General features: G+C 40.7%; 1 protein-coding gene across 2 annotated transcripts; it reads right to left on the bottom strand.

Moving 5' to 3' along the window:
• Nucleotides 1–917: 917 nt before the first annotated feature.
• Nucleotides 918–9482, bottom strand: rbpms2a (RNA binding protein, mRNA processing factor 2a). 2 transcript variants are annotated; one of them, XM_077518911.1, is made up of 8 exons: nucleotides 8969–9482; nucleotides 7359–7436; nucleotides 6059–6097; nucleotides 5802–5864; nucleotides 4705–4855; nucleotides 4120–4283; nucleotides 2403–2475; nucleotides 918–1914 (listed from the first exon to the last, which is right to left on the bottom strand). In XM_077518911.1, the coding sequence occupies exons 1-7, from the start codon at nucleotides 9020–9022 to the stop codon at nucleotides 2410–2412; spliced, it is 615 nt and encodes a 204-aa protein (XP_077375037.1). In that variant the 5' UTR covers nucleotides 9023–9482; the 3' UTR covers nucleotides 918–1914; nucleotides 2403–2409. The 2 variants fall into 2 exon arrangements, with proteins under 2 accessions (XP_077375037.1, XP_077375039.1); XM_077518913.1 differs by having other exon boundaries at nucleotides 4135–4283; nucleotides 8969–9477.
• Between the last annotated feature and the right edge of the window lie 63 nt (nucleotides 9483–9545).

Genomic DNA, 9545 nt, shown 5'->3' with positions numbered 1-9545 from the left:
CACAATTTCACAGTCAGTATTGATTTCATGTCAATCCCACTCTGCGCAAAAGTCAAGTTAAATGAAGCACATCATTTTAGAGTTCAAGAAGCATGCAATAAAAGGGTATTTCTTGGGTAAATATACTGCCAGCAGTTTGGTTGCCAAACCTGGTAATTTAAATTAGACCTCACATTATGGTCTTCGGTTAGATCCAGGGCCTGTGTGTGTTCCTATTGTCTGGGTTCTGTCAAAGTAATCCATCTTCCTCCCAGAACACAGATTTGGGTTCTGGTCCAGCGGTGCAAGTCTGTGAGCCCCTGGTTGACTGGAGATCAATGCGGACTCACTCCAAATCAAATGGGACAGAGTTGAACAGGATGGTGGTACAAAATTAAGGGAAACTTAACACCCGCCTCAATATTTATATATTTAAAAAAAAAAAAAGAAAAAAAAAGCTTTATATAGGAAAAAAAAAAATAAAAAAGAAAAATCACATTTTCTATACTGCATAAATCTAACAGAAATAGGTTTTGAGACTATTAGCAATTCGACCATCGGAGGTCAGTTTCAGATTCTGACATTGGATTGTATTGGGTTGGGTGCAACCACCTATAAGTTGGAATGGCATAGTAAGCAAATATTTAGTTTAAACAGGACATTTAGGCAGCTGCCACACTGAGAACAGTCCTTGGAGTCCCCGGAGGAGCCATTATGGTCGGTTGAGCAGAGCGTCTTACCAGCTTATGAGGTCAAGTCCACACATGATGCAGAGAGACACTAATGCACCGGTGCATTACAAATGAATAGTTGGGATCCATTATTGATATGAACATCTGCTGACCACAGTCAATTTTTGAGTGTGTGGCTTTACACTGCATCTGAAAATTTCCATTTGGTTTTCCGTATGAGAAATAAAAAATTGACCACCAAAGAAATGCATTCACTTCTTTATTCATAAGATGGATATTTGTTTACATCTTATGCACAGCAGATACAGAAACAAACATGTTTCTTTTAAACCACAAACTAAATTTATCCCCTCCAATCCTGCTTACTCATTTCAAAACAGCCCCCCAAAAGTTTGTAGTCCAGTTTCACATTCTGAATGATCGTTTCACAGCAATCTCGTTTTAGCAGAACAGCACACGCCATGTTCAGAATACTTTTTTTTTTTTGGACAGACACCCACTTCCCATTTAAACAAATTGCACTTTTTCTTCCTTAACTACTGTACTTAAACAGGATTACAGGAACAAAAATTAACACCAAAAAACACGAGACGACTAAACATTCAACTTATACATGTTCATTTAGTTGCACCAACTTGCATATACACACGAATACACAAAAAGTACAAAAATATTTGTACTTTATTCTGGTCAAATAACAATGATATGATCATAGGGACTGGGATTGTCAGAACACAGGGATGCCTTCACAAGGTCCATGCGAGATAAACCACTGAACATCAGCTGAGCTTCGATAGAGGTAACAAGGAGCTACAGGAGAACAAAACATTTCACAGCCCAGAAGAAGGTAAAGAGCAAACACAAACTAAGAAAATTAGGATACACAGAACTCTGTTCTAAATTCATGCCAAAAAGATTTTAACATGCAATGACTTCATACTTCTGAGGCCAGTGAGACTATCGTTACAACTTCAAGGTGTTAATTATCCTCAGCAATGATGATCCATGGAGCTTTAACTAGCCTGCAGAAGGTTCTAGCAAGTGCTAAGATGTACCACAAAAGGGCACAAGATTGTCAACAGCAAGATTCTTTTTTGTACTCAGGCTTCCCCCTCCAAAAAAAGAATTGGCAGAGATATAAATACCTTTTCTAATGCAAATTTGTCCATTAAATAAACCTGATTAAATTAATGAGCTTGGCAAACCTCACTTGAACTGGACGAAAGGTGTGGTTTCCAGGCACCTGCAGAAAACAAAAACATGTTAGTCTAAACAAACACTTTGTATGTATACATGGAGGGGATGCACAACCAATTTTCATTTGTCTACAGCTTAGCCCTGCCGAAAGTCTTCAGCGGTCTTTAAGGGTTCATTTGTATTGCAACTTAAACTAAAGACATGGGATCTGATTAAAAAATAAAATAAAAATAAAAATAATAAAAAAAGGACTTTTGTGAAAAATTAAAATGGGTTAGCTAAAAATAAAATAAAATACAAGTTTGCATACATGAAGAAAAACCTAAATCTGACAGCCCAAACTTTTGTTGCATCTTTTAGACTCTTGCTGGATTTCCTTTAATACCAGACAATTTTAGCTCTCATTGCAATTTGGATTGACACATTTTGCAGTTAATTACTTTTGTTACTGTTGACAAGTTAGCACAAGATGACTTTAGCAGTCACAGAAAGGTGGATAGTGAAATCTAAACAGTTTGACCAAAGGTTACTCACTAAGTATCTAACAAAACTGGCGGGACTTCCATCCAGGCTGGGAAGTCTCAGAAGGAGTAGGGTACCAGCGCATCTAAAGAAACAAACAGTCATGAGCAAAATGAGGTGCTGCAACACTTAATTTTTTTCCTCTCTTTTCAAGTTAAGTCATGGGCTTTCATGAAGCTGCTCATTGAGCACAATTTCACTGCATTGAACGTAGCTGTGAAAAGATGAAGAGAGCCATTCATTAAACATGTCCCTTCCAGAAGCCACCACGATATATTCAGGATGTCATCAGCAATTTGGATACAACTCTCACCGCTGGGAATTGCTGAGAACTCTGGCAACTTCAGGAATCTGGGATTCCAAATAGAAAGTATGACCCCCCCCCCCCCCCCCCACGATCCACCCATTTGCCCTGCTCACAACATTTTGGCTACATTAGGTCAAGAGTGTTTCTAAGCAAATACCAGGCATTCCACAGCCTCAAGTGGCCAGCAAAAGGAGTCGGTGTCAATGCTTTGTGATGTAGCATTCCCTCCCTTGTGCGCTAATATTAAGTGGAATTAGCACAGTGAATTTCAAATGACCCAAAAACAAATAGCATTTTCTTTTTATGACTATAGTTTGTGAGTGGGATTAGATGACTACTCTGCATGGGTTAATTACTGGTTTAACGTAGTTTTAAAAAGTCAAGGTTTCAAAAACTAGCAATACTGCCTGTCACCTCTCCTGTGACAAGAGGGAGGTTAGCCAAAAGAAGTTAGTAACAAATGCATTCTGACTGATGTGCATTGTGATAAATAAATAAAACTGTTAGCCCCAAGGACAACATGAGTAGCCTATGGGTCTGTTCTAAAAACAGATCATTAATGTTGGGACACTGGCAGCAGTAGTTAACTTTTTTTTTTTTCTTCAACTTAAGGTGCTTTGTGGAGTTTGTCACTTTTACTCATGACTGCCACCTCTGGCCTAAAGCACAACTGCAACCTCCGTGTCAAGCTCACACATTGTGCGCATGCAAGTACGTGTGCTCAAATAAATTTATTTTTCAGTTTCCTTAGTCTGAGTTATGCCTTGGTTTTTGTTACTGTGATAATCAGGTTATACAGTCAGAAACTAGTAGACACATGCGTAATAACTACAGTGTAGCCTGCATGCCACCTATGTATACACTTAAAGTATGATTTTATGACAACTGCATCTTTTAGACACTGCCCAGTAAAGCAGGGAGCTTCCTTTCTAGAAAATGTTTCCGACCGTACTTACAGGGGAAGTCGAGCCAAAAAAAAACAAACAAAAAAAATTAAAAATTCTTTACAAGAATATGTTCTACGCACTTCACTACTCTAAACACTGCATTGTGACTAATATTGCATTTGTGGAATATGAATGAAGCAGCAAATACTCATTATCCATCTGTCGATTAAAAATGACTCGGGTAATGACCAAAAACAGCTAACATGCAAAGATCACATGACAAAACTCAGAAAACCGGTGAGGCTGTCACCAATTTTACAGCAAGTGGCAAAACAACATGGATAAAATGGGTGAATTTTACTACTTAATTCATATTCCACAAACAATATTTAATCCAATGCCATGTTCAGACTAGTTGGGGCACACAGAACATCTTTTTTGGTTGACTTTCCCTTTAAACAACCTGCCTATCCTTGGCAGTGTGACTGATGTGAACGTTTTAAAAGGAAACATGCAAGATAGGAGAGACACACACCGGTTGTTCCCTCACCTGGGCGTGGAGGGCTGCGGCAGCGGCGGCAGCCGCAGGGTAAGTGAAGGCCGCGTGAGGGAGGCCGGGGGTCAGCTCTGTTGTGTACAGTGGGTAAGGGGTCCATGCATCCGGGGAGGCTGGGATCAGTGCCGCCCCTGTCAGGTCATCTGAGGATAACGTCGCATTGAAATGACAACTCACCAATCCTGGAAAGTTGACATTGTGTGACAGAAGCTACCCTTCTATGACCATAAAGTGAACCAGTTATCTTACTCAAGTAAAAATACTGACTAAAACAACCCATTTCCACCAAATGCATAAGCAACATTTACTGAAAATGTCATCCACTACTATGTCTAAAACCATCAAGATGAATGTTGGTTGAGAAAGTTAATTTTCATCGGCAAAGCAGCCAAAGCAGCTAAAGAATTAAGATGCATGCATGTGCAGGGTGTGTTAGATTTGTTAAATACTTTTTTTTTTGCCTCTGCCAACTGACATACATATTTCCATAACGGACAGATTTATGACAGCACAGCCTAAGTGAGAGGGAATGCGAACCTCGAGGGGTGCAGCAGTACAACTTACATGGGTCCCGTGCAATGAAGTGTGCTCCTAGAGCAGGGTGGATATTTGTGGGGTTCGGTGTGGCCATCAGCTTACTCTTTGCCATCTTCGTGTTGGCTTTAGCAAACTCTAAGCGCAGGGTCTGAGGGCTTTCGGGGTCAAAACGGATGCCCTGAAGGAGAGACGGAGGGGGACATTGGAATGTTTAAGGGAGGTGGGCTTAGATTGAGGGGCTTTAGTTCATAGTCTGGCACCATCTCCTTTCCTGCAGCCGTGTTTCAATACCCAGCTTGTATCCTTCAAACCATCCCGAGCCAGGAACTGTTCTGCTCTGACTGGAGAATACACCCAATTCCTCCCGACTCAAGCACAACAGCTGACTTGAGGCTGAAGGATACAAGCTGAAAGCATTTCCAAAAGCTGACATCTCTTCCTCCTCACAACGAAACCGTCAGCTCGTGTGACTGGAGCAGATTCAGCCACAGTGAGCCAGGAGGAGAGCGCGAGATGAGGAAAGGGCCGATGACAAGACCAAGTGGCATTTTTGGGGTGGGTTTACCTTGCTTGTGTTTTTTGTGTGTGCCCTAAGCGTTGTGCCCACATGCAAAGTGAGAAGTCTTTTGGAGTGTGTTTGTGTGTGCGCCATCTGGTGTGTCTAAGAGGTGATGCTCATAAGGAAGGCTAGGCTATGCGTGTATGTGTGTTAGACACTGCCATGGTGGCCTACTGGTGACAAAAAAAGGTTACACTACTGAAGATGTGTTCAAATAACACTAAAAATGTGGCTTTAGAACAAGTATAGTAAAGCAGTGATATGCAAAATTAGGAAAGCTACACCAGACTAAAAATAAAATGGATGTGTATCAAGGTTAAAGTAAACTACCGTAATGCTACAGGATTCTCCCATCTTTCCAAAAAAGTCCCTGCCATTGAATTATGAAAAGACAGAAAGAGTTGACTTGCTGGAAAATATGGATGGGAAATAGTCGTCAAAATACTCCCTTATGTTTTTTTGTTTTTTTTTTTTTTTTTTTTTAAAGATTTGTTAGGGGGAAAAAAAAGCACAATTCAAGAATTTACAACATTAAAAGTTATAATGAAATCATCCGAATACTTGCATTTAGAGCATTTTTTGCCGCTTCAGCTCCAGATCGGCTGTCAAAGGTTACAAACCCGACAGGCTGGAAGACAAAAAAATAAAAATACTGAGGACGTCAAGCGCACATCAGAAGCTCTTTAGGCCGTTTATTTTACACAACAAAATCAAGCGGCAAAAGCAAATGAGACCGACGGGTTGTGGTAATGACTGATCCTCAATGACATCACCGAAAGACATTCTGAGTCCAAGTTTTAGCATCAACAAATGGAGACTCACCTGTTTTGATGTTAACTTAATCAGTGACCCTTCATAACCCTGCAGAGAAGAAAGACAGCCAATTATCCACCGTAGTCACATGCAAGCGATTCAGGCATGAACGCTGCTCGCCAAAGGAAGAGAGACCTGCTTCTGTCAGCTATCAGCTGGTGATCCGTTGGCAGCCAGCGTGGCTCCTGCTGCATTTGTTATGCCAAAATTAAGACTAGCATTTTTTTTAACCTTTTAAAAAATAAAATAAAAAAACTGCACTACCCTGTGCAGGCAGCTTGGCCATATTTATACACCATGAGGATATTAAATATTTTGGCCTTGTGTGGCACTTATTTGAAGAAGAATTAGGTGCAGAAAATCCTTGACAAACCACAACTGACTGGAATTTTTTTCTAAAAAGCAAAAAGATGCTTATTAATTGCAAGAAATCCCACAAGAGAATGCATACAAGCTCCCTGTGCACAGCAACATTGTCAGAGCAGCTACTGTAACACCAAACATTTCTGCCATTTCACGATGCGCAACCACTATTCGAACAAAAAACGACCACATACACACACACAAAAAAAAAAAGAAAAGAAAAAAAAAAAGTTTCCCTTCTCATTGAGCAAGTTGGGTCACACACAGGGTAGGTTGGTCAGTGGAGAGGGTTACTCATTTACACATTCCACAGGATCATCCATGTGCGAGGGATACCACTTCCAATTTGGTTAGTTAGGACACGAGAAGGAGGGGTGTTTATGGACAGGACAGCCCAGTGGAAAACAGCCGCAGATGAACAATGATGTGGCCTCATTTCCATATATGCAAATATTTGGACTCATTAACAGGGCAATTGTTTGATTTCAGCTCCAATGTACAAAACCGGTTTGATTAAATCTTTGTGTTAGACTGCACATCTAGACCAATGTTTCCCCAATCTTTGGGCCGAGGACCCCATTTTATATTAGAAAAAATCTTAAGGCACACTGAACATCACAAAATATGTGAATACTGAAATAATGATTTTGCTTCAATATACTCAATATCTAACCAGTGTAAAATTTGTAAAAAGCTGACTACTCCTGTTGAACAAACATAATGGCACTTCTGATGTCTCAATGCAGCAACCTGGTTGGCAATCACTGACCTAGACAATGCTGAAATTCAAGACAAAATGTCGAAGTGCTAATCAATCAGCACGTCCATACATACGACTGCTAGTTCCATCTGCTTTAATTTTTAATAACAAACTACATGTAAATTTTCATTTTATTTTTTTTTACAGAATCTCATTTCACAGCTCCCCTATAAACATGCAACATACCTTAAAAGGCCTGAAGAGAAGGTACAGTTCCCGTGGTTTGATATCAACTGGTAGGCCGCTGACAAACAGTGTTCGTACCTGAAATGAAACATTTTGAGTCAAAGTCGAAGTTAAAGATGAGACGTTACAGAATGATTAAACCCATCTACGATAACGTACACGAATAGCTTCGGCCACAATTGGAATTTGGTACTTTCCTTGTCATTTAGAGGCCAAAATAAAATCTCTTTCCCTCATGATGTTTCAATACATCCACATACGATCAACACTGTAGCTGTCCAAATGTACAGTTACACACCACAGTGTCATTTTTCCTCTTTACTGTATTATTTTTTTTTAAATAAACCTAGTTTCATAGAGGTCCTGATTGAAAATGTGTTCATTACAGCATAATGCAGAAAAGCACACCAATAAATCACAATTGGCAAAATGCTCTTTAGTTTCACAAGCAGGTCAGCCATGACTCAAACCTGAGTGAAAGAACACTCATTGTGATCTCCCTAAATGAGCAAAAACCAAACAAGGCTCTCATCCTGCTGGGCGTGCACAGCTCATTGAGGGCCGATGCCGAGTGAAGCCCAGATTGGCTGTGGAAACAAACAGTGCGCGGGGCCCATTAGTTCTCAGCTGGTGGGGAGGCCTTCGTCACAATGGGGCTGCCAGAGGAACAGCGCTGGACAACAGTTCACAGCTTGACACCATTTCCTTCCTCTGACCCGTGGAACCCTACCCTGCCGCCATTTTTCAGGTGCTGCGGCACCAATTTCCTCCTTTACAACTCAAATATACAACTTACAAGTCTGAGCAACTGGTGTTTTAGAGCGGATTAACAAGACAGTGAATTAGCTGTCAATTTTTGATTAAAGATGAATCAACATGCAATATTTGTAAAACTGACACGGGTCATGTTTTTTGCTCAATATTTGGCAATGAGTCACACAAAGCTTTGATATATAATGAACAAGAGGGGAGCAACAAAAGGGCCCATGTAGTGTTCCCCCTCTGCGAGTCTCTTTAGAGAGTCATTAGTCCACAAACTAGCTGGACACAAAGACTAATTATGGCAGCTGCAATAAGTCATCTTAGTTCACATAAAAGTTAAAAAGAATTTTATAATAGATTTTTTTTAATTATAAAAACAATATGGAGTGACTTGGAAATAGCCAACCTTTTTTAAATCGATTTACTGTATTTAATGTTTTAACATTGTGGGTAGCCATAGAAGCCACACTTTGTGGTGCTGGAGCAGACTAATATTTTCGGACGTCTTATTTCAACATCTAACATTCTGAATGGTTTTGAAGAAAGCTCGTTCAGAAATAGTCTGTTTGGATCAAATTTAAAACTAATTTATTTAAACATTGACTCAATATTATGTGCTGCTAATACGTAAAAAAAATAAAATAAAGCATATTTACAAATAATGTTTCACTTTTTATTTACAGGTGGAATAGATTTTCACCAATTTAGCTAAATTATTGTTCCCAGTTTTGAATTCAAACAATATAAGATCAGCGCTGTGGTCAACAAAATGAAACCGTTAATTTCCGGAGATATATTTCTGTCTTGGTTTCATGAACAAACAGAATGAGGGAAAAGGTGAACCTGACCTCCTCCTCCATGGAGACATTGTTGTTGGGCTCCGTCTCCGTCTTGAGGCTCATAATGAAGATGCTGCCGCGGCGCCGAGTGCGTGTTGGCCGGGTGAGAGTGGCGCAAGGTGGGTTGCGGCTGCTGTGGCAGTTCGGTGAAGGTCGTTCAACTCGAGGTGGCGTGGTAAGGCGGTGAAGACGTTGACGCTTGTTTTTTTTCTTCTTCAGAACAGCTTCAATTCGTGTTTCGAAAAAGTTGAATGTTCCCCTCCGGACAAAATAAGTCGAGGAAGGGGGGAAAAAAAGGGGGAGTGACGGAAAGGGAAACGCCGCCGCGCTAAACTAAAGGTGAGAAGGTGGAATGTGTGCTCCGTGTGAGGGTGAAAGACAGGGGGAAAGAAGTGCGAGTAAAAAGCTGAAAGCTTCTCCCGTCACATCAATGCTCTCAGCTGTGGAACTACATGTGAGCGCAGGAGGAACAAGTCAACTTTTCTCCTCCTCCCGCTCCTCAATTAGGTCATCAATTGCGTGTGTGCGCGGACGTAATCAGGCTGGAGATCCGCCTCAGCTGTGCTGGGAAGTCACCAGCCCCGCC

Source organism: Festucalex cinctus, chromosome 4 (genome assembly GCF_051991245.1).
Source record: "Festucalex cinctus isolate MCC-2025b chromosome 4, RoL_Fcin_1.0, whole genome shotgun sequence".
Lineage (NCBI taxonomy): Eukaryota > Metazoa > Chordata > Actinopteri > Syngnathiformes > Syngnathidae > Festucalex > Festucalex cinctus.
This window is presented reverse-complemented; position numbering and strand designations above follow the sequence as displayed.

What these genes read in the sequence shown, in the direction of transcription:
- rbpms2a (XM_077518911.1), bottom strand. Translation starts at nt 9,022, where the DNA reads ATGAGCCTCAAGACGGAGACGGAGCCCAACAACAATGTCTCCATGGAG. An exon ending in ATGTCTCCATGGAGGAGGAG is followed by an intron (nt 7,437 to 8,968) that starts GTCAGGTTCACC and finishes GTTTCATTTCAG; the next exon opens with GTACGAACACTGTTTGTCAG. An exon ending in CCCAGGTGAGGGAACAACCG is followed by an intron (nt 2,476 to 4,119) that starts GTGTGTGTCTCT and finishes TTGTTTCTTTAG; the next exon opens with ATGCGCTGGTACCCTACTCC.